This window comes from Diadema antillarum, unplaced genomic scaffold (assembly GCF_040938485.1).
Source record: "Diadema antillarum isolate AM-2024a unplaced genomic scaffold, OU_Dant_1.0 seq00000121_RagTag, whole genome shotgun sequence".
In the NCBI taxonomy this organism is placed as follows: domain Eukaryota; kingdom Metazoa; phylum Echinodermata; class Echinoidea; order Diadematoida; family Diadematidae; genus Diadema; species Diadema antillarum.
Genome location: NW_027271201.1, coordinates 610001 through 635000, shown reverse-complemented (window position 1 = coordinate 635000; position 25000 = coordinate 610001). Strand labels below are relative to the sequence as shown.

At 38.6% G+C, this 25000-nt stretch overlaps 1 protein-coding gene and 1 non-coding gene across 2 annotated transcripts in view; both read left to right on the top strand.

Annotated features, from left to right (window-relative positions):
- Nucleotides 1–217: 217 nt before the first annotated feature.
- Trnam-cau (transfer RNA methionine (anticodon CAU)) lies at nucleotides 218–289 on the top strand. Its single transcript has one exon. It is a non-coding gene; the product is annotated as a tRNA-Met (tRNA).
- Nucleotides 290–8398: 8109 nt separating this feature from the next.
- Nucleotides 8399–25000, top strand: part of LOC139727163 (unconventional myosin-X-like) — a 130591-nt gene continuing 113989 nt past the window's right edge. The window contains exon 1 of the mRNA XM_071638139.1: nucleotides 8399–9015. Within this exon, the coding sequence (XP_071494240.1) occupies nucleotides 8922–9015 (94 nt within the window). The 5' untranslated portion in view covers nucleotides 8399–8921. The remainder of the gene's footprint in view (nucleotides 9016–25000) is intronic.

Here is a 25000-nt window from a genome sequence, read left to right as displayed (position 1 = left end):
TAAACAAATGATTGTAAGGTCATCAAATGAGCATACGGAGATAAACTTTTACGATCAGGTAGATTCAACTCTTAACAAAACAAAACACCGTAGAGACCCACAAAGCGCATGCGCATAAAACTTAATGTATTTCAATCTTGTGTGTTTCATGCGTTTCATGATATTGCATCAGCCAAGTCATCGCTTTAAATAAGTAAGCACATTATAGTCGGCATGAAGCAGAGTGGCGCAGCGGAAGCGTGCTGGGCCCATAACCCAGAGGTCCGAGGATCGAAACCTCGCTCTGCTAAGTCAAAGCTTTTTGTTTATTATAATTTGATCTCATGTTGCCAATTCTGATGGTATAGAAATTTTCGAGCCGGAGTGACCGTTACACAAAGCCATATCGAGAGTTAGGCCTATGTCCACGAATTTGCGTGACAATTTAGGTTTTCGTATTGCCTTGTCTGATTTCATCTTCTTTTCCTTTTCAATGTCTAGTCCCCTTTTCTTCAGCTATTGTCTTGTCTTTTCCCCTATCCCCCGTTATACTTCCGTTAAAGGAGGAAGGGGGGGGGGGGCGGGGTAATAGAGAGCAGGTAGTAAGAACCCAAGCAGGCGTCCCGTTTTCCCTGTAACATGTCCACTTGTTATGCACATAAAGTCAACTGCCGGTCAGTGCTCCTCCATTCTCATTCACCTGTAAAAACACAACAAAGAAATAAAGTAGTAAGGAATATCATTTTTACTTTACCTGTCTGCATTCCACTGATCACTAAACAGGACCAGTTACGCCTTCACTGCAGCTACACCCGATCGGGAGGTATACTCTCTTGCTGTAACCGAAAGATGGCGCTATTACATTACACCTGTCAGAGCCGTAAGACCGAAAAGGGTGTTAGGCTGATTGGGTCCCACACGACTCCAATAAATGAGCGAACCCGCCGATTTACACTCATCAAATCGTGTATCATTGTATCATACATGGGCAGTGGAAGGGACGGGGGGGGGGGGGGAGGGGCAGGGAGCCATACGTTTAGTGGCCCATGATGTAATAAATACATCATTTAAAACTTGCCAAGAATTTAGATAAATTACTTACTGGTAACAGCAATTTATCAAACAGTTCCGGAATTTAAAAAAAAAAAAGATCATCATCATCATCATCATCATCACCATCATCATCATCATCATCATCATCAATTCAGCACTGGAAATATTCTGTTCATGCTGAATTACCTCACAATATTATATTCATTTTGAAACCCATACTGAAACAAAAAAAATGATAATCCATAATGTAAACACAGTCAGAAAGTGCACATGAGTAGGCCTATATGGTTTAAGTGAGTGAGCTTATGTATATCGTGTTTGTGACCTCTACTCAGAAAAATTATCATCGCTATGAATGCAAAACGATTTTTAGTCAAACCTATTAGCTACTCTGATGTTAACGTTTGGGACATGAGAGATAGATAAATAGTTATATAGATAGACAGATAAATAGATAGAGATAATCAGATGTAGACAGATAGACAGGTAGATAGATAAATAGATGAACAGATGAAGATAGATATATAGATGGATTTATATCATAGATAGATATAATTAGATAAACAGATATAATTAGATAGGTAGAGATATAGAGAAATAGAGGGACAAAAAGATAAAATATGTATGTTATACGGATAGATAAGATAGATAGATAGATAGATAGATAGGCAAAAAGACAGACAGATTGATACATTGATGAATGAATGAAAAGATAGATTGACAACGAAAGAGAGAGAGAGAGAGAGAGAGAGAAAGGGAGAGAGAGAGATGGAGAACCCTTATAACGAGTCAACGCCCTCTTTCAAGAAAGCCGCCATCTTGTATAACATGCCCGAAAGACCCCACTTTATTCAATAAGGGTCCACAAATAGCCGCTACAGCGAAACATGAGCACTCGCAAATTCACGACAACACAGTTGAAAGTTTGCAGTTACAATTGTGTAATACTGTAACTGCCATTCCGTCCCGGAATTCCCATTGTTATGAGGTATTTTGCCCCCTAGATAGAAGAATTTTGATTGTTACGAGGAAAAAAAAAACAGCTCAAGATTATTAAACCAGACCGCACATTACTCTCTCCGCTCTGCCCGACGCCAGTGAACATCGTCAGCAATACCAACTTTTCGTGCGATCTGTTACAAACTGGTCATTGGTACATGATCGTATAATTTTTGTGTACGTTATCACAATTTGCGCCACTTTTGAAATATAGGTCTTAGTAGTAGTCGTGGTGATCTTATCAGAATAAAGATCGTGAGGACAGTCGATCGTGGACAAAACTTCTCCACGATCAACGCAATTGCCACGACTGAAGTCAAGATCAGATAAGATCTGATAAAGATCACCACAACTAAACCACGACTAAGACCACGATTTCAAATGTGGCGCAGATTGCGATCATAGACATGCATACATAACAAATCTACGATTAGCTAATAATGATCAACCGTGTCCATCGTTGAATGGATGGCACGACAATGGGCACGTAGCATAAAGCACTCTACGTGCAAGAATGAATCTCTTTGGTCATTGGTCTCATGAGTTGATAAATGGTATTACATTGGCATCCATCAAAACAATACTGAAACATGCGCAGTAAAATCTCGATTCATGTCCCAAGAAAGTCTGTGCCTGATGCGCCTTTGTACCTTGCATCTAACTGCAATAAGCATAAACTATCACTAAAATCACACTTTAGGGGAAATATGAGCTCTGTGTGTCGGGCGGGGGGGGGGGGGGGAGTATAGATACAAAGGTTGTCGTTGCAATACGACGAGAATGAATAATTGAGCTTTCGAAAATAGAACGCGATGTAAAGTCAATGATTGTTGGCCAACGTAACTGTGTTGGTAAAAAAAAAAGTAACTTGATGCCGGCATGTTCTTGTTGATGTTTTGATGAATTTCGACATCACTATGAAATAATGAATAGTTTTAGTTCTTTATAGTGTACTTTGTTTTATGCGTTACCAGTCAGTCATGGCACAATGGAAAGTGGGACGAATACAGTTGCGATAAAAACAACTCGACGCAATGATCATTCATTTGAATGAATATGCAGTATACCCGCTGATATACCACGGGATAACAGGACCAGGCAGGGCCCCATTTCATTAAAAAAAAAAATGATATGATGGCAGCGCTTGTTGGAATGGCAATTGTCATGGCAACGACGAGAATCCAGCATCCTGATTGGCTTGTTGCTATTGGAAGTTGCCATTCCAGCAAGAGTTGCTCTCCTAACATAAAAGGAGGCCCAGAACCGTCAGGAGCTATACCGGGCAGAAGCTCGATAATCTAAGTGGATGCGATCCTTGTCTAGCAATCAGCAGGTCGCGGGTTCGAATCCCACCATCAGAGCGCGTATGTCCACGATTTCTATCGAGGCTATTACTCCAAAAACACTGAAAAATCGGAGTGTATTCAAGTCGATGAAGGGCAATTTGTCAATCAGTTCAAGAGTCGTTGCAGTTGATAATCTCGTTTCCCCCTAACGGGAATACGATATCCACCGTATAACTCATGCAGGTGAATTCAGTTTCAGTTTCAGTTTCAGTAAATTACATGCCTCCAGTTGTATATAAAAGAAAATAAGTAAACAATATCAAACATAATTATTCACAAGTCGTAAAAATATAAACAAGAGTTCACATTGCAAGTATATAATCATGTGAAATAATACAATAAATTTCATGGCAAATCTTTAAGTATACAGGTGGGGGAGGCCGTTATCAGTAAGCAAATCGCTTGACTTGGACAACGGTCTCTAATACCTAATTATGCCTTGTAACATTTTTTAAACTAAAGGAACGGAACACACACACGTAGAACAAAAAATGACGCAAATCTTTATTCAAATTACCATCTATTAGAATGATATAAGTATTATCCTTCCTCATATACACATCTCGTGTTTCTTATGAGAAAATCTGTTCACTTAAGGCAATGCTAAAATATATCTCCAGGTTTATACATGCGTTTACCATCATAAAGATGAAGGTCTGATCCTTTCAGTATAAATTATCAAGAGAAAGAGATTGATTTCCTCCTGACTTCACCAGTGGTTTTTCTTATTGTTTGGTGATCGCAAATTCAAGTGCCATTGCTCAGAATATCGATCCAATTATTGAATGTGTGAGGCCTTTTTTCTTTCTTTCTTTTTTTTTTGTTAACGTCATCAAAAGGGGGAGAAGAATCCCACTTTGGAAATCTCCCTTTTAGAGGAGAACAATGAATGTACCAATATTTATAATCACCAGACCGGGAAGGACCTCGAGCGGGTATTGTATACTATTGTTCCCATTTTTCTATCACACCACAGCTTCGTCACCGGGGGCTGCTTAAATCCCCTTTAACGTCCTTTGACGGTGCATTGTGAATCGAATGTTGGGCCGCCCATTGTCTCGACTGCTAGTGATACGATTTTAATTCGATTTGCTCGAATAAGTCCAATGCATGCTGGTCCATGGGGGTACGGGATACGCTGACCAGACCGTCAGGAGGTGACCTCCCCTCCTTTTTTTTTTGTAAGGTCTAAGGAAAATGTTTCAAAAAGCATTAAGACAAGTGTAGATCGCACATCCGTAATCTAACCAAAAATTAGTGTAGGCGTCTGATAGTGAACTGATTCACTCGATGGCCATGACGTCACATTGTAGACATTGGCTGACAGTGACCGGGTGATGAACACTACACAAGCATGACTAACGACCAGGACTGGCTTATGACACACACAATATGCCTGGGTGGCAAAAGCCCTGCTGAAAATCACTGTTACTCGAGTCCCAAATATACAGTCCCTGCCGAGGGCTGACAGGCCAAAAATAATAATAATTATGAATAATAATAATTACGATGATGACTATGACACTGATAGTAGCAGTCAGTAGTAGTAGTAGTAGTAGTAGTAGTAGTAGTAGTAGTAGTAGTAGTAGTAGTAGTAGTAGTAGTAGAAGTAGTAGTAGTAGTAGTAGTAATAGTAATAATGATAATAATAATAATAATAATAATAATAAATATAATTATAGTAATGATAACCCCCAAAACGCACACACAAAAAGACACACAAAAACAAAACAAAACAAAACCAACCCACCCCCCAAAAACACATTAAAGGGACTGTACAGTACTGGTTGAGGTAGGGATTCGTGTTTTGAACATTCCTAAGTGAGATAATGAAAAGCCTCTTATGAAATATGAAAGAGCATGTAGTTTTAAGAAGGATTCAATGTTTATTTGATGAAAATTGGTTTTCAAATGGCTGAGATATCAAAAAAAAAGTGCTAATAATAAAAGGCGACATGCCACAACTTTATGAGGATCTCTTTGTTTCACCTTGTTTTTGGATATCTCATCCATTTCAAAACTGATTTTCATCAAATAAACCTTTGATACCCCCTAGAATTGCATGCTCTTTGACATCTCATAGAGTGGTTTCTGAATATCTCACAAAACATTAAAAGCTAAATCTACACCTCTCCCAGAACTGTACACACCCTTTAAAGACATGAACATTTAAGAAAAAGAGAAGTGACCAGTATAGGCCTATACATCAGTTTTGTGGTCATAACATGGCCAATATAAGTTTATGTTGTGAATGTACTCGAGGTTCAAGGTTATTTATCATTTTTATTTGTGTTTTGTCCCTTTATAAAAACAAAATAAAACAACGAATTACATGATTACCATTGCATGCCCCAAGGGCGTTATCCCATCAGTCGAGCAAAGTTATATAAATATTATATAGTCTCCACTCTATGCGATATTATAATCTATACTGTGTTATAGATACAACATACAAGATACATTACAATGATTTATACGAGATATACGATATAGGCTCTGGGGTGTTCCATAAAGCTGTTTTTAAAGTTACGAACGACTTAAGAACGACTGGTGATCAGTCAAAATGTGCTGTACTTATCAGAATTTCAGCAATTCAGCACAAGAACTTATCACCAGTCGTTATTAAGTCGTTCGTAACTTTAAAAACAGCTTTATGAAACACCTCCGGATGTATGTTTTTGTATAATATGTCACAGTAACACGTAATCACATCTATTTTCTTTGACTACTCTTTTAGTACTCTTTTAGTACTCTTTTAGTATTCTTATTTATGTTTTCATGAGAACGTCGTTGACTAGTCGTAATGATTTCATTTGTACAATTGGAAAAATCAAACAGACTGAAACTGCAACTGAAACTTTTATTTGATAAGGTTTGATTTATTTCTGCATTCAATCAGATACAAATTGAATACAAATTTCAAAAGCACAAAGACAAAGAATAGCAAGTGCAGTGAAATAAATCGATAACAATACACAAATAGATACACATAGGGCCTAAGTAATTGCATTGAGCAGTACACATACACTAAAACATAAAATAAAACACTATAGTATACAGTATTTTTCAGTAAATGACAGAGATAATTGAATGCAGGAGACCACCATCGTAAGCGATTCAGCTTGAAATGGATGGAGGCCTCACAAAAGGACTATCCAACGACACAACTCTATCTCTTGGAGGAAATGGATTAGGTGCATGGGCGCAGTGCAGTTGCAGGAGTGAGTGCAAGATGCAGTTGAAGGAAGAAAATAGTGATTGAAAAAAAAAATCATTCACCATAAACATTTGTTATCTTAATGAGTATGTGAATTTATGAGTTTGTCTTACACATATACATTATTCTATCGCATTTCTGAACACCATGGAGATGACATTCAAAGCTTAGATTATAACTCGAATAAAAACTTATGCTGTGTCTTCTATTCATTCCTTGTACCTGATTTCAAGAACACAATCCGACGATGTGTATACTTCTTGCTGTGTATTGCAATGCAATTGAGGTAATGAGAGTTCTACTCAAATAAAGTTGAATTTCCACCTTCATTTCACATTTACTCGGACATTTCACACATTATGAAATAACATGAACGAACATGAATGCAAGTTAGGAATAAAGAAGGTTTAGAATGGACACTATGGCGTATTATGGAATAAGAGGTACATAGTGTATATTGCCTATCCTATGCACTGCTTTAAATGCGCGAGTTTTATCCGCTATACCTCACAGTGGAAAAGCGGCGATCAAGATGCATGTTATTATGTAGGCCTATTATCAGTATAATATGAAATAGAAGGCAAAAACAAACAAACAAACAAACAAACAAACCCTGAAGTAGAAGAATCATGTGAGTTATACACGAGGGAAAAAATGTATATAAAGGAGGGTAAGAAAGATACGACTCCTATGGACGAATGCTAAGTTCATGGTATCTCCATTATTGTTCTTAATTTCACCTATCAATGTAAAGGGAAAAAAAAATGTGACAAAATTTAATTCCTGGAGGGTTAATTAATGTTTAATGGTTTATATCTATAAGCATATGCTGTGATCGTTGAAAGCCACATAAAGGAAGAGAAAGAGAGAGAAAGAGAGAGTGAGAAAGAAAGAAAGTGAAAAAAAAAGAGATAATCATGCTAAAAACGTTTGTTCTTAACAACTCGGCATAATTATAATGTACGTGTCCTCGCGGGCAAAGAAGCAATATTGAGCAGAATGGAGATATCCTCGCGTGCCGTATTCTCAGCTGAAGGGAAATGACGCGAATTTCTTGCCACGCGGCACGTTTTCTTTAGACGGACTCATTTATACTTTTCTCTTGACTGTTGTAGCCTTCGAAAGGGGTTTTGAATTAATCACTAGCATTCCTCGTAATTATTACAAGACAATACTGTCGCGATGGGCTGCTTGCTGCCGAGAGCGTCTGACTCGGCTAGCCACAAATCGACAAGGAGTGAATGGGGGTGTATATCAAATTTAATCTGCAGTTTATGCATTTTCTCTTTTGAAAGGCAAAGCTTATGAATTATCCCTTAGTTACACTTCCTCAATATTTTCTTCCTCAATTTATTTTCTTGAATGTTTTTTCTTTGAGCTCATTCTATTTTATTCCTTTTTTAAAGCTCCGAACAAGGAATATTTACACAAAAGAGTGTACATAGTGAAAAGGATCGTATGGTAAAAAAAACCAAAAAAAACACAAAAAAACCCCAACAACAACAACAGAAAATCATCTGCCTCACATCATGTTGTGATGAAACAGAAAAAAAAAACCCAGAAAAAGAAACAAAGTAAAACTGAAAAACAAGCGCAAATGACAAATGTATAGAAGGGTGAAAGGACTGTATACTGAAACAAGCGTATACTGCCTTCGCCTAATATTGTTCCTCACTCATCGATGTTGAATCCCCCGCAAGTGTAATAGATTAACCTCGGAACCAGCGTGAAAGCTCCGACCAACCACAATGCGAGCTTTTGCGATCCTTTTCACCGAGGTTCATTGAAACGAGTTACCCACCGGTGGGTCGCACACTCAGCAAGCCAACGTATTGGCAAACACGGGGAAACAGCGCCAGCGGATTGCAGCTACTGATTGACGGGGAACCCCGGGCGCGCATGGAACACAATATCGCTGCCGTATCATCATCATGGAATTCGTGGATTTTGAGGACAATTTTTGGCGTTGATCGCAGAGGTAATATTCATCACTGGCATTGACTTTGAAGGAATCATACTCATGTATGCGGAATAATCACTTACTGGGAGGAGTATTTTGGCAAGATTACACGCATTTTATGACGATCCACCAACTCGGGTTTTGACCGAAACACCACGTCGCGGCTGTTCTGAGCTTATAATAGCGGCTCGCTGCTCATCGGGGGTGATTCGATAATTTTAGTGTCTTCACTCTCAGCTACTCATTATATGCTGACAGTTCATTCATTGCAAGTTAGTGTTGATTTTTTAATATACGCAAACTGTTTTCGAAGAGTTTTTCTGGACTTCTGCATGCGAACATTGCGGATTAATCTTCTTCGGAGGAAATGTCAGGTATGGCAGTTAGTGCAGGGAAGTCATTTCTCATGGATCGGTATTTGGATGAACTCAAACGAATGGAAGAAGAACAGAAGCAGAAAGGTAAAGAACGTAGATCTACTCAATCTAGTTAATCAATGCAACTCTCGTCAAATGTATGTGCCTCTACTGCGCTGAGAACACCTGGTGATGATTACATTGATAATTGTGTTGTTACATTGTGAATTTGTGTTTTCAAGATGACATGCTAAGCCCTTGTACTCCTAGTATTTGTATTCCACTGCACTATTAATGGCAATCAATGTGGTTTATCTGTATATTGTGAGTCTCTGCTTGCACGTGTTACGGAGTGTACCTTCAATCATGGATCCACTGTCACTGTGATATGCTGCTGTGTGCTATTTTCTGTAGCTTTTCACAGAGAGGGGGTGGAGTTTACTCCCTTGCTTTTGGGTCAGCATCACCCTCTGATGGTTCACAGGCCCTCATGAATGGGAAGAGACGTGATGTAGGCCCTACAGCATTGATTAATCATGAGTGACCTTCCATTATCCAGAAATAGCATTCATGCATACCAAGCTAATGAATGGCATGCTTTACGCTTGTGCTGTTTCATTGATGACCATGATAAGTTAGAAACATAGCGACAGATCATCTTCTCATCAACTTTCACTTTAACAAAACTTCACTACCATGGCATCTACTTCTGCAATCACAATATTCAAATTTCTACACTCTACTCAGTACTGTCTGGGGGAATGTTCCATATGTTCAAATGGTATTATTACGGTATCATTTTTTGGGGGTCATACTTTATTAATAATTCTGTTCTGTGTACAGAGATAATAGACAACCTGACCTTCATACCATCTGCGGTTCAATGATGTTGTGATATCATTTGTTGGAAATGATGGAGGAGTTTTAAAATGTCCATAGCATGTTGTCCTAGCTAGTATTTTATTACAATCAAATACTCTACAGGGATGGTGATATACAACGTTTGTATATTCTATCATCAGCCATGTTCGTCGACTTGCAAAGAACAAAGCAGACGCAGGCACTGTGCAGTATAGTGCATAGAATTCATAAGCTTTTGCCTTCGCTTGTGTTTGTGATGATTATCATTCTGATGCCCATTGCAGCAAGCATGTAGTATGTAGAGGGTATTTTTAACGCAATGTCCAGTCTGCTGAAAAGTAAAATTATGCAAAGCTGATTCTATCCTCAGCGGGTTGCTGTTCTTCGGCCAGTATAGGTCTATCTGTTGACTCTTTGGCAGCGACCGACACCAGCAATCTTCCTTATTGAGTTGGAATGTGAAGTGGGGATTAAGGAAGCCCCCCTCTCACCCCCTCTACCTCCTTGCCCCCCTCCCTTCCGGACCTCAGAGTATACTACGGCTACGAGAGAATGCGTCATGCCCATGGCCCACTGGCGCTACTTTACTTCAAAGGTCCAGTCCGGAGAGAAAGGCAAATACCGGTCTTGACTTAATGAGGTCCCCATGAAGATGTGAATTCTTTTTGTTCTTGTTGTTTCTGTCACTTTTGCTCGCTTGTTAGTGCTTCACAAACACACAAGAAGGTCTTCGGTGAGAAACCTATACTCTCACCTCAAAGTTAAAGCACACTCTATTACACAGTTGACTCTTTCATAGCTCTCATCAGGAACATATTAAATATCTACACATGAAGGGAAATCCTTCTACCTACCTGCTCCAGTGATGGTTAACGATTCAAAGGCATTACATTAAAGGTTTAACAAGAGTATTGAGCAAAACAACAACAGTTAGGAAAAATCAAACAGATTTTTTTTCTTTATTTCCTAGCCTTGTTTTGGGGTAGAAAAATCTTTCTGCTCCAGTGATAATTGTCAATGCAAAGGCATGCATTTTAATGATATCTGATATTTAAGGTTAAAAAAGAGTGTAGAGCAATACCAATAACTTTGAGGAAAAGTAAAAAAGACTGAAATTTTCGTATTGCCTTTGTACAGCCTTGTTTGGTCGCAGAAAAAGTCAAAGGTACTTGACTGCAATGTCTCCCAATATGACACGCTGCTTCCTCAGAACAGAAACAGCTTTTTTAGTCTAGAGGCAATTAAACAGACAGCATGTAGGATTTGTTGAATACAGCCCCATTTGCACGGTTCTACCCTGGGCTGTGCTGTGACGATGTAGGATCCCGCCACCCTCTCCCCGCTGAATGAGAAGTCTCGGGGGCATATAGTTTCAGTCTTAATGTGGTGTCCAATTTCAAATTGAATTTATCTGCCACTAATGGTGCTCGCGGTTCATGCGAGCCGCAAACTTGATGCTTGGTGCATGACTCTTGAAACATTCTTATTTCCTTTTCTTCTCTTTGTAATACTGAATCTGCAGTTTCCTTGGGAGCAGAGTTTTCTAAATTTATCCTGTCTTGGCCAGCATTGCCTCAAATTATTTTTTAGAAGAGTGCATTTGTGCAGGCTCATCTAACATTTGGCAGTTCATATGTTTTCTCGTTGCTGCAATTTTAAGGTAACATTGCAGGGGAGATGAGTCACAGAGCATCTGTATTTCTTTCTAGGTGTCTGGGCCTCTTTCCCCTGTTCTTCTCGAAATGATTTTGATTTTCATCAATATTTAAAGTAAGAAAATATCACATATGAATTCTAATCTTATTGTCATTGGAAGTGGTGTTATCAGTTGCTGTATCAAAAGTAGTGGATTAATTCATCTCATGTATGGAGTTTATTCATAAAGGAAAGAATTTAGCAATGTGTGTGAACATTTTAGGTGTTTGTGAGTTTATTTTGAGATGGTGATGTTTAGTTTCTTACCAAATGTGACAGAGTGGCCAGTGTTCACCGAACGAGTTTCCACATCCGTTCTTTACTCCTGCTGTCGTCCTTCTATTTATATGCAATACTTCCAGAATGCCTCACAAATCTGGGCCACAGGTCCTCTTCCTGAGCCATCTCTTTTATTGAAACAGAGACTTGTCTCATGGACTGGTGGTAAACAATCGGTCAGTGATACGTTGTGGAAATCTTCCCCCTTTGAAACCAACTTGGTTAGAGCCACTTGAAAGTAAGGCATTCTCCGAATCAGTCCCACGTATTGTGGGGAGGAATTTTTTTGCCATGGGCTAATTAGACCAGAGAGGAGTTTCTTGTGTAGATGTACATACATGTACATACTCCTCAACTTTGTACATAGTACAGTGTAGCTGCTGTAGGTTTGTTGTACGGATGTTTGTGAAGAGATTTGATGGTGCCTTCTTTACTTTCCTGTATTTGCAAAGTGTGTGATTTTTCTTCTTTTTTTTTAAATGGGGGATGGGGTACTAACTTAGCTTACTATTAAATGCAGACAATCTCCTTTGCAACAGTGTTGTATTTAGTAGAAAAGCTTTTATCCCATTGTATTTTTCGTAACGTTGTCCTTGCACTTTATTATTCAGTACAATATGATATTGCTAACTGATTTGCTAACTGTTGGGTGATGGACATTTAAACTGTAATAGTACACAGTGTCAGTATACCTGATTCTATGTCTTTTCAACCTTCTTGAATGTTTTGCTAGTCGTGACATTGATGATAATTGTACTCTGTAATAGGTTTCTGTTTGACTTGGTTGTATCTTGTACCATAAGTTCAATGTGCATTTTGATGAAGATTTAAGCGTTTACTGTAGATTCTTTCATTTGTTTATTTTTTTAAGTGCAAGCATTCCATAACATTGAAATCATTGCATGTTTTGATAGAATTACCAGTAGTGAGTTAACTCTTAGAAGCATTTGTTGGAAGGTATTATGGTGCATAGTTATTTTTTTCCTCTGCAATTTATAACCATAAGTTGGGATGACATGAAATGAAAACTGATCAAGGAATATTGCACTGTACTACTTAAATATAAATTCTAAGGCAAGGTGTCTTTTTAAAATTTCTGACTGAATGAACCATGGATTTTGCAATTCCCATTGATGATCTGCCGTATTCTGGTGTTGCATGTTATATATGTGATTTGATACCCTCTCTTGTGTTCATAAAGTGGTCATCTGGAGAGCTTCTTTAAGTAATGGTTCTGTTCTTTACGGATCTGATGGGTGCACTGTCTGTTTAGGAAAGACCAGGATGAAAGTAAATAGAGGCGTTCTTGTTGCGGTTCCCTCAAGTGGCCGTGTCATGGTTTGTTGGTTTTTAGCACATCTTCGCTGAAAACTGGTTCCTCCTTTGATGTTACTGTGGTGTCAAGGGGATGCAGAATGTCTTGACCAAATGACCTTTCCCCCCTGTGGTCACCCTAACTCATGGATAAGTCGGGAATGAACTGGTCTCGGATCTTCTCTTTCGTCCAGTGAACAATTTGAAAGAAGTCTGAAGTAACGGTCTACTTTGCCACCATCTCTAGAATAGATGCTCCAATCTGAAGGAGATTTAGAGTGTTCTCTACTTTGATATCTAGTTTTAATCATGTGGTGCTTAAGGTTTTGGTTTGTTTACTTGTCCATTTTTTCTTGGGAGGGGGGGGGGGGTAGGGAGAAGGAGAAATAGTTATTTTATGATGCTGGGAGCGGGAAGATATTTGATGATTTGTGATCACTGGAGGAACAAATCTTGCAGCACACACCCTTTGTGGGGAGAGGTTGAGATGTATACCATCTAAGTATTATGCCTACGATATCAAACCTTTCAGTTAGTTGCTCTGGAGTTGTTTGATCCTGTCTGACCCTTTTTCCTTTTTTTCTTTTTTTCTTTTTTTTTCTTTTTTTTTGGGGGGGGGGGGGGAAGATGGAAGGATGGACAGGGTATTGGTATACATACAGTCCAATCAGACTTTGTGTAGCCAGAGACTGCATTGAGCTCTTAACTATCTCAACTGATGTTCACTGCACTTGAGAAGAGTTTCTCGTAGTCTTATATTCACAAATCATCAGGTGAACAAGCTTATATAAGTCAGAACTGTATGCATAGATATTTGAGGCTGCAACTCTTTCAGACATATTATTGTGGATGGACAAACCTCAATGAATACTTTCTAAGAACATTTTGACTGGAGTTAAAGCATTGTTTTGTGATGATTGTAATGATTCAGATTTGTTGTTTGTTATTGTTGTCTCAATTATTTTTTTATGCTTGATTTCTATGTATTACAAACATGATAATACAGTGATGTGCATCATTCGGCCACTAGAAATTGGTGTTGGGCCACCAAATTGAAAAAAAAAGATTATCTATATTCTTTTTATTTTGGGCTAGTGCATTTCATTGTTGGGCCCCAATTTTTTTTAATTTGATGATTTTGGTGGGCTAAACAGGCCAACAGAGAGAGAAAAGAGTTAGTGTCGAGCCCTGTTGTTCTTTTCCTTATTGTTACTATCGTCAAGATCATATTTACGTTTTGTTTTGTTTTGTTTGTTTGTTTGTTTGGTTTTTTTTTTGCCTGGGTTTGATGAAAAGACTTTCTGGATGAGTGCCTTCCATGTAGAGTTAATCCGTTCCATATTAAGTCCTGAAATGCCTATACACTTAATATGCAGGCCACCAGTATCCCGTACCGAACGGGTTAACTTGCAGGTTGCAGATCTCTGCTTCTCACTCTGATGACGGTTAGAGGGAGATGAGGTAGGCTATAGCATGGATGAAGGATGAGGTCATAATGGGGGGTATTTTAGGAGCAATATATCTCCAAAATCATCGCAGCCGTGACTTTCGCTTCTTGAATTTATGGCAGCGGCAGTTCTTGCGGTTCTCCCGGTCGGGTCCAATTGAAATTCAGCTCCCGGTTTTTAATCGCCATGGTGATGATGGAGATTGGGCAGATGTCCTTTGTTGTTCTTTGTGTGATACTGGAGATACATATGTACTTGAAAACCAATTGAACAAGATGGGTAGACATGGAGACCTGTTAATAGTGTTGTCTTTGGGCCGATGGTGCTGGTGGTTAATAGGGGTATAAACGACTCCTATAGAGGCAAATATTTTTGTTACTTTTCCTTTAATTCTATCATGGCTATTAAAACATCCAGGAAATATATTTTTGATGGAAGTTTCAAATGCTCTGATCAAAAGTTAAGAGGAATCAATTCAGAGGGCACTTGCTTTATGTTCTCGATCAATGAAATTTAAAGGAAGAAAGAATTAGAGTCTTTGATACTTCACATCAATTGTGCACGGTCATCACTTTGAATCTTGTGAACTAATCTTGTGCTTGATATCATTTATAGAGCTCTACTTCTCCTGTTTTTTTTCACATGGATATCATATTTCTGGTGGAACTTTGTGGATTTCTCACACTATAGGCTTGAGCAAAGCCAGTTTTTTGTGCATTCTGACATACATGTATTTCTGCACCAATAGTTTGCCAAGAGAAAAGTCTTTACATCAAGTAATTCTTGTCAGATATGCATCCACTTTCAAAATAATGCGTACATTGTATGTTAGGGTTAGCGGAAGAGAATTTCCTGCTCTCTGTTTTTCAGGCAATTGTATCAGCTTTGTACGAAGAGTTAAATAGGCCTACATCATGATCATATAGATTCAACTTAAAAGTAAATATGGGAAAGATAGAAATAATTTTGTGTCTGTGGTTGTCATTCTAGACTGCAACATTTCTTCTATCAATTTGGCTGTAATATACTTAGTTTGTTTAGCACTGAATATTGCGGAATTGCAAAAGAAGACTCTTTTCATATTTTTTTTTCTTTCAAAGATCTGGAATGGGGAGCCAGTTATTTCCATCGATCCATATCTGAATATGTGATTTATTTCATGGCGAATGGAAATCAGTGATGACCTTTTCTAGGAGCAAGATAAGATCAAAGCATTGGAATGTTGGCAATGATATTTTTTTAATGGTAGTGTGTATTGATGCCTCTGAAACTAGTCAGGTATGAACTATGGCCATTGTTGATTGAGTTCAGGACTCAAAGGAACCCCATGTAAACTTCGAGGAAACCCCATTCCATTTACCTCGATCACTGAGTGATTTTCCCCTGTGTGCTACAATGTGTCATATGGATGATATCTTAAACAGTTTTCCGAGAACCTCACTTCATGTCTAAAACTTAAGCTTTAATTTGCTATTTTAAGCAGTTCTAAACAAAGTGATTCCACGTAACCATCTGCCCCTCGTGGTTTTAGTTATGTAAGTCACTTATGGATTTCAAAGTGATGTCTTCTTCAGCACAATTTAAAGTTTTGCTTTTATACAACTTATGTAAATATCTTGGCCACCAAATCCTTTCCAATGAGAAATATAGTCACCTTGTAGTCTATTTTCTGTAAGATTATATCTCCTCAAATTATTTTTTTTTAAAGATCAAAACTATACAGCAGCTTTAAAGAGTTTTAGTGAATGGGTGGGACCATGTGAGGGGGCACAGACATATCAAAGTCTGAAGGGAAAATCAATAAATTCAAGAGTGATTGATGACAGAAAAGCAGAGCTTTTAATACGTTTCAAGTCAGATGTTGAGTGCTCGGTCTGAAGAACTGAAAATGAAATAAAACACTGCAATATCATGGTAGTGTACATGTATTCTTGTACAGTGTAGGTCTTCTTGTGCAAAGTTTGATATTTGCAATTCTTTTCACGATTGATTTATAACAAATCAACATTTTGAAGGAGTTTGAAAAGTTGGTACCGTATTACAAGGGCAACTTTGAGTCTCTGTTTTGGTAGAAATTAAAGTCAATTGCTTAAATGCCATTTTCTAAGGGAAATGGAAGATTAATGTCACATCATGGAGCTAGATGTACAACTATCATTTTAGATCCATGGTCACATGTTGTAGAAAGATATTGGTGCAACCTTGAATTCTCCATGATGATGGCATACAGAAGTGGTCCATATTTGTACTAAAAATTCAGTGAGTTTGCATTGGGCGTATCATATTCAACAAAACCATGCATCACAGACAACTTGGTCTGAACCGTACAAACCAGATATGATATCATCTATGTCAACCATCATGGTCATGGTTTCTGGTTCCTATGTAACATGACCTGAGCAGGAGGGTCACAGTTACAAAGCGATTTGGAAAACAAAATCAACTTCTTGAGGATGGGATTCCTATGATGAAACAGAAAAATTACCACATTTCAAACATTTTTTTTTAATACTGTAGCTGTACAAAGTTAAGCCCACAGCACATGAACTTCATGTCCTTGCCCCTCAGTAGAATTGAGGGGGTCGGTGCAATGTAGTGCTAACCCACACTTTCGTCAAAATTGAGTTACATGCATTTTCATAATCCTTATCCTTCACTCTAACCTCTGTGAAAATATCATATTTAAATTCAACCAATAAGATGGTAAAAAATGCATGCATTCATGTTTTATTAATGTACAATGTATGGACTTTCCAAACATTCAACAGCGATTATCTCAAAATGACTATTGTGTTGGTTAGCACTATATTGTACCGACCCCCTCAATTACTTACAACTTGTAATTGCCTGCAGATCCTCTTTTATCTGTGTGTGATCATGTGTAGAATGTGGGTGTGAGAAAAATTGTGTGTTTTCTCTACATGGTTCATATCATTCATTGTAGTGCCACCTTTATACACAGGCTGACTGTGCAATGGGGGTGTGAAATTCACTGCTTTCTTTACATAGTACAGATGACATTCTTAACCATGCTCAGGCAGTAATTATTTCATAATCAGATATCAATCTACAGTCTAACTAGTTAGTTGGTCCTCATCCTTTCTTGGATCAACTCTCTTTTATGACCTGGTAGTCGACGGCCAATTGAGTATAGAACAAAACCTGTTGGTTAGAGAGAAAAAAAAAGAAAGAAAAGAGGGTATTCATAGTTTCTGCTTTTGTATCTTTTTTTTTTTGTGGCATGAGACACTATGTATGCAAACATAAGTCATTGTCAAATTCCTGTGGCATGCCAGTACTTGTTCATATACTCCATGGCAAGATTGTTTTGGTCAAAATTCCTGTGTAAACTTTGTTACCCCCAGCCATGTCAATAAATTGTTTAAAATAAAATTCCACAGATACGTCATATTGGAGACTAGCAAACCATGAAACCAAAGAGAGAGAGAAAAAAAAAACCCAACAACAACAAACACAGAAATTAATAGGTGTGTGAATTTTTTTTTTTTTTGGTCTATTTTGGCTAGACTTTCCCACAAATTTATCAGTTACACATATTTCCATTTGTACAGATTAATTCTGTAAGCCGATCCAGCTCACTGGAGCAAGACATTGTGCACACAAATTTGTTAAAGGTGGGTTCACATGTATTACATGTCAGACAGAGGGGGCATATTCCAAATTTTAAACATGTATCATGTGAATATCAAAAAGAAAAAAAAAAGGCAAAAAAGATAGAAAGAAGGATGAATGAAATTATCTTAAATGGTGTTGTGAATGATTTATGTATTTTTTTTAAAGAAGCAGAAGGAAGGTAGTAGTGAAGATGAAAAGAATAAAAATGAAAAAGAGAGGGGAAAGTGGATGAAACATTGCGGACGAAAGGAACTGCAAAGTTTTTAAAGGAAAACAGAAAAAGGAAGGAATAACAAGAGAATGGGAAAACGAATTTGAGAAGGTCAAAAAGAGGAAGGAACTGAGGGAAGCTTGTACCATGAAAAGTTTGAACAAAACTATTAAAAACTAAACAACAACACACACCCACAAACAAAACAAGATGGTTTTTTTTTCCTCAGATTTGTGCATTCCTCATAAACCAGATATGCCCGATTGAGTTAGTAAGTAAAAGGTTCTTATTTGTCACCCAGCGGGAGCATTACATTTGATTCATTCACAAGTGCCTTGCTGCGCCTGTTGCAATGACCAGTTGTTTGTCCCTATGCCCAGCCAAAAATCGCTGGATCTGGCAGCCCCCAAAAATCTTATGATTTGATTAGCGTCGCCAACTTTCTGTGGTGTTGAAATGAGAGATGGGTTTCCACTTGCCCACGAAGTTCACCTCACTCATGGAATAAATCGCTCATAATGTTTTGACAAATTACAGAGAAATTGTAGCGTGACGAGTTCAGCAAGAATGTGAGCAAAATGTTATTTTTGAGCTGCCGCCAAAAGGACAGAACAGGAATCTCCTTGCTGCGTTCTGCCATTATGCAGCTTTGCAATAGATCAGTACAATTGAATTTTGTTTCAGTTGCATGCCATTGCAGATATGATTCCTGTGAATAACAACAGCACCTTGTGGTAAATCTAATAATATTCCAAACTTCCGCACTCTGTTGAGTCCAAATGCCAAATAATTGGATGTTGTAACTTGCTGACTCAATCTCCTTACTGATCAAATCTTCCACCGGGGAAAAAAACAGACAAAAACTTGACTGGGATGCATTGATTTCGCTCCATTCATAAAATGAGGGTTTGCGGGACACCACGCAGTTAGAAAAAGAGTAGTAGCTCTGACTGTTGCGAAGTACCAGTAACCATTCTTTGGTGTCGTGAATGGTGAGGGCTCATTGTCATTTACACCGTAGCCAAATCATATTGGTCATAAATCGGCAGTTGCCTTGCTTGAAATCTTTGGGCCGCCTGTACGATTTGGAGTTTGTGCTTTTTGTGACTCTTTCTTCAGTGGTTGCAAGGTTGCAGGTAAGCCTATACTGCTTTTGAGTGTGAGTATAAATGGGATTAGACTTGCAATATCATGGCATGTGGACATCTGTTTAGGTGTACAAGGTGTTTTGTATTCTAGATTTTAATCGATATACAACATTTGTGATGGATATTTTGTGAAATTTAACGAGTTGACAAATTAAATTTGCAGAATGAACAACCTGCGAAACTGCTGCCTCCCTTATGAGGCAAATGCATTTTGCAGAATGTCATCTCAATGGTAGGAAATTGCTAACTTTGTCAGTTGGAAAGGGATAATACTTCTTTTTCATTCAATTAATGTGTTATTCACCCTCTCGCAAAATTGTCTTCAAAGTTTCAAATTGGGAAATATCACACTTGTGAAATATACAACATATACTGTATAGGCCTACATACAAGACAGAACTCTGGTGATGCAGTGAAGTAAAATATACCTAAAATGTTTCATATGTGCTGTAAAATGTTTTTGTTCCTCCTATAAATTCTCAGAATCTGTCAAACTTTTGAAGTCAAATAATTAATTTCATCCTAGGAAATTGTGTTGTGTTGTAATTTTTCTTCACTCTGATGGGCATTGTCAATAAAAACTTGTTTTCTCTTATTTCTTCGACTGGAGTAATCCATCATCAGATTCTTTTTTTCATTGTGTGTAATGAACTTGAATAAAGTGCAATGCAGATATTCTCCGTTTTTTTAATCATTATTATTAGCAGATCCTTTGCCTACAAACCGTTAATAGCAGTCTATCATTAGTTCTCGTATTTTGCCATTTCCTCTCTAAATTACACATGGATACCAGTGTGTTAATCAGAAGAAACCACTTACAGTATGCCGGTGAAACGTCCCTGATTTATGCTCCCTTGGCAGTTGCTTAATGGTCGTAATTCCGACGGGGCACATCTTGTTGATGAGAATGGGCTATCTGGGGGGAGGAATGTGCGAACGTTGATGAGGAATGGGATGGTTGAAGAGGGGGTATACGCACATTTGGGACATGCGGGATGAAATGGGTGTGGAAGTACTTTTCCTCCGGAGGATGTACCCGTGATGAGCCTGATGGATGCTGGGTAACTCGAGATGCAATCGGACAGGCTCTTGAGTGCTGTAACCTGCGTGTCATCTCGTTAGTCGGTAGGAGGGCCCCCGCCGCAGACGTATCGAACCCCCTCCCAAGAGGGAGTGTGTTTTAAGACTTGGATAAGTTCGTGTATAATCAAATGATGTTCTCAGTGTGGAACCAGCAATGTGGGGAGATGCACTCACAGTACATCTCTATAGTAACAGATATTGATGCCACTCCAAACCTGTGGAAAGGATGGTGTGAAGTGACTTTCATATTTGACACTCAGCAGAAGTGACATCATATTACAGGTGTTGAACCATTTTTGTCATGAGCATAACTTCGATAAGGCTGTCATAATGATGGCAGTCCATACATGTGTGATTGGAATGGTTCTTTGAACCGGTGAATAACTGTGAATTTATCTTATTCAATGATATCTTCAGCAAGTTAAATGGAGGTATGCTTGTTTTGAATGATACGGGATTCAGAATAATGAGGACTTGTGCATTTTAATTACAAACTTCCAGAACAGAATTAGTATTTTTCTTTTGAAATATATTTCAGCACTGTGTTGCAAAAACATGTTGAAACAAAAAGCTATAAATCAGTGACAACTTCAACCAAAAATTGACATTGTGAAATCATACTATGTTTACACATTTGATGTTTATGACAATGGAATCCTCCCATAATTCTCTTTTTAATCAGAGAACAGTCTTTGTCAAGTCTGTGCAAAACACGATGTGGGAGTTCTTAAAGGGATGATGTAGTATTGGTGGAGATGAGAATTGGGCTTTTAACTTTTTGCGAGATACCAAGAAACCACTTATGAAATAATACAGAGCATACCATTCATAGAGGAATTCAAAGTTTCAAGTCTGTGCAAAACATGATGTGGGAGTTCTTAAAGGGATGATATAGTATTGGTGGAGATGAGAATTGGGCTTTTAACTTTTTGCGAGATACCAAGAAACCACTTATGAAATAATACAGAGCATACCATTCATAGAGGAATTCAAAGTTTATTTGATGAAAATCGATTTGGGAATGGCTGAGACCTCAAAAATAAGGTAAAACAAAGCGATCGTAATAAAAGATGGGTCCCACCTTTGTTAGGGTCGCTCTGTTTTGGATATCTCAGCCATTTCAAAACCAATTTTCATCAAATAAACGTTGAATTCCTCTTGAAATTACATGCTCTTGCATGATTTCTCATTGTCTCACCAAAAATGTTAGAAACCTGAAGTTAGGTCTCAACCAAAACTATACGATCCCTTTAAACTCCTTGTAGATTGGTGTTCCCCTCTCCTTCCCCTCCTTCCTGGAGTACTAGAGCAATTTCCTGTTGGTATGATATCCTCCCCAGGCCAAGTGTCCTCAAATGTAGATTGGATTGGGAGAATTGATTGGGTGGGAAGGGGGGGGGAGGGTAGAGCTCTATACCCCTTTCAGACTTGGCAAACTTTTCAGCTTCTTCTCACATTCTGGACTTCCAATTTCATCAGAAGTTGCTAGGCAACTATCCCAAATCTAAGTGAAAACCCCAATACTACAAACCCACCTCTGCAGTGCTTTTTTTTCTCTGTGATTATGCCATAATTTGTTTATGTGGTTTTTCATTTGTAAATCTCCTTATTTTGGTCATATGACTCTCCATGATTGGAAGCACACAAGCGTGAAGGTTACAGTTTGTATCTAAACTTGTTACTTTCGTTTGTGTCCTGTTTTGGTATCGTACATGCGACCGCAAGTTGAGAGGGGCGTGCATGGGCACCACCCAAAAGTTTAACTTATAATTTATAGTGCAGGCATCCTCCCACCAGTTTTTCTGCCAGTAAAATTGATGAAGCAATAAACAAATGTCATTTGGATTTTAATTTTATTTTGGCTATATATGCGTATGCCACATCTTCCACAAAAAAAAACCCTCAGAGATATTGCTGGGTGTGTGGTCATTATGTTAGGCTTCAAATCTCTGTGTGGTCAAACCCTGGTGTCCACAAATTGTTGAGATTTGAGAGGATTTAGTCCTTCTTAAAGCGAACCCCTTTCTCAGACCTCAAGTGTCGGGGAATACAACCATATTTGTCTGGAGACCATCTTCAGGGTTCCCCCCATTACAGGTTTATACACATTGGCAGTAATACAGCCCACTCTTGAGACTCTTCAACGGAGCCATTGAGGGGGGATTTACCGGAGCTTTATGGGTGTGTGCTGAATTGGCAGGTGAATGGGCAGAATCAATTCTATGCAGAACCAGGTTTGGTTATTCTATCAGTCATATTCTATGTCGTGTGCCAATATATGTAGTGTTGTCTTCCCAATACCCTTTAAATGTCTGATTTCTTTGAGGATGCTTTTTTGGTCTCCTTGTCGATGGCCGCTCATCATTAAATGGTGCTGTCGGTGGAAGGGGATGTGGAGTATTGTTAATCTTTACACGCCTGGCACTACACAGGTTTCCTTCATATGAGTTTGAATTATGTGCAGCTTGAGTGTGATTACAGAAGCTTGTTAATCACAAATGATCTCAAGAGTATTTGGAAAGAAATGATTGAAAAAGGACGATTTCTTGGTGGTAGGGTGCTGTCGCATGCTGTGTGGGGATCTTATTTTTATAGGTGATCTGACTATCTTTTGATGTGTTGTCAGAAGTACACTGGAATTTGTGCCATGTCTAAAAGCATCAGAACTTTACCTCAAATGATATTAATCCACGATGCTGGATGATTTTGCTAGCATGTTCTGTCAAGACTGAATTATATGTGACCAAAGTATATTCCTTGTCAATTTGCTGGGTGGATGACTGATTTTTGGAAGAAAGTACCACGGTAAATTCACTTGCCAGGAAACCTAATAAAGAAATCTGACCTGCTGTTCATTGCAGGCTCCTTCATTGGGTTTAAGTTTGTCTTTGTGTAGTTGCGTCTTTGAATTGGAAAAACTTTTATCCTTATGCTTGAGAAATGATGGTATGCAGACATAGCTCTTTCAGGAGCAAACAAGAAATTAAAGATCCAGAGGTCTTCCTCTTCCTTAAGTAAGAAATAGAACCTTCCGGAGTGAAAACAATCCTCGCAAGAAACATTTTTCGATTACCACCAATGTCATTTTAGAACGTCGAAATAATCCCTTCGGAAAGGAGGCAGATTCATTGGTGGTGTCCTGCCCTAAGTGAAAAGTGCAAGGCAGCTGCAGCGAACAGCTCCCTCGCTCATTCCTCTCCCCCCCCCCCCATCTTTTTTTCTTTCTCTCGCTTTTGCCTGCTCTTGCAGTTCTTTCCCCGATGTTGGAGTTGCAAAACTAATCCCATCTCTACCAGGCGTCCCCCTCTCATCCAGTCCTTCATTCTTACACCCCCTTTTTCTTCTATTTCAGTTCCACCGTCAAACACTCGATCCGCATCATGCTCCCAGGCACAGAAATTCGAACTTGGTTGGATTACCGACATTTATTTAGCTTGGTGATGGAGGGTGCGAGTCGTGTAAGAGATCCGACTTGATGCTGGGCATTTAACGAAGGAAAAAAGGGAACTGCCAAAAAGAAAAAAAAAATAGGAAAAGAGAACGGAAAAAGGGCACTTACACGGGTAGCCATTTTATTAGCCCATCTACCCTCTCATAGGAAGATATGAAAGTTCTTCTAGCTGCGGCAACTCATTCGGCCAAGGGGATAATTCACCGGTGAAATTGAGCTTGGCATTAAGCGCGACAGCAGCTGAAGCGAAATTTGACAGCGATCCTGCGTTGAAACGACAACCGGTATACACAAACAGAAAAACAGTTACTTCATCTAGTGAGGTGTAAAGTGGACTTTGTCATGCGAGGGGGTCGTGGTATCGGGATGTTCACCCATTTCTTACTACCAAGTATACCCTGTAATCTTGTTTCTTGACCCTTGTGCAGGGACCTAATTCCTTGGAAAATGTCGTTTTGGGTGATGGAATCTCAGCAATTGCAGTTCGTTCATTCCTACTCTTCAGAGCTCGGAAACTGAAACCTCTTTCAGGTAATCATGGATATAGATAGGGTGACTGCTAGATCATAAACATTCTGATTATGTGAATGCTGCTAGACTGATACTGTCCACATGAATGTGCAATTGTATGTGTGATGTACTTGCAGCAATTTTACATAGTCTACACTTTGCACAGCTCGACTGATATTTAAGAAATTAACAACTTGTGAACTATTGCCTTCTGTAACACAAATGCGGCATACACATCATCGTCAAGGTTTGAAAGTACTTAATTTTTCTCCTGAAAAGGGACAATACTAATTCATTTTCACTCCATCTTTTTTTCTTTTTTGCAAATTCAACCACTCACAAAACTGTTGTACATTTCCTAATTCCAAAATATATGGTGTATCTGGCGGTAATCTCGGTAAGACATGATGGCAGCACATGAATAATGTCACCATGTGTGAGAATGCATAATGGT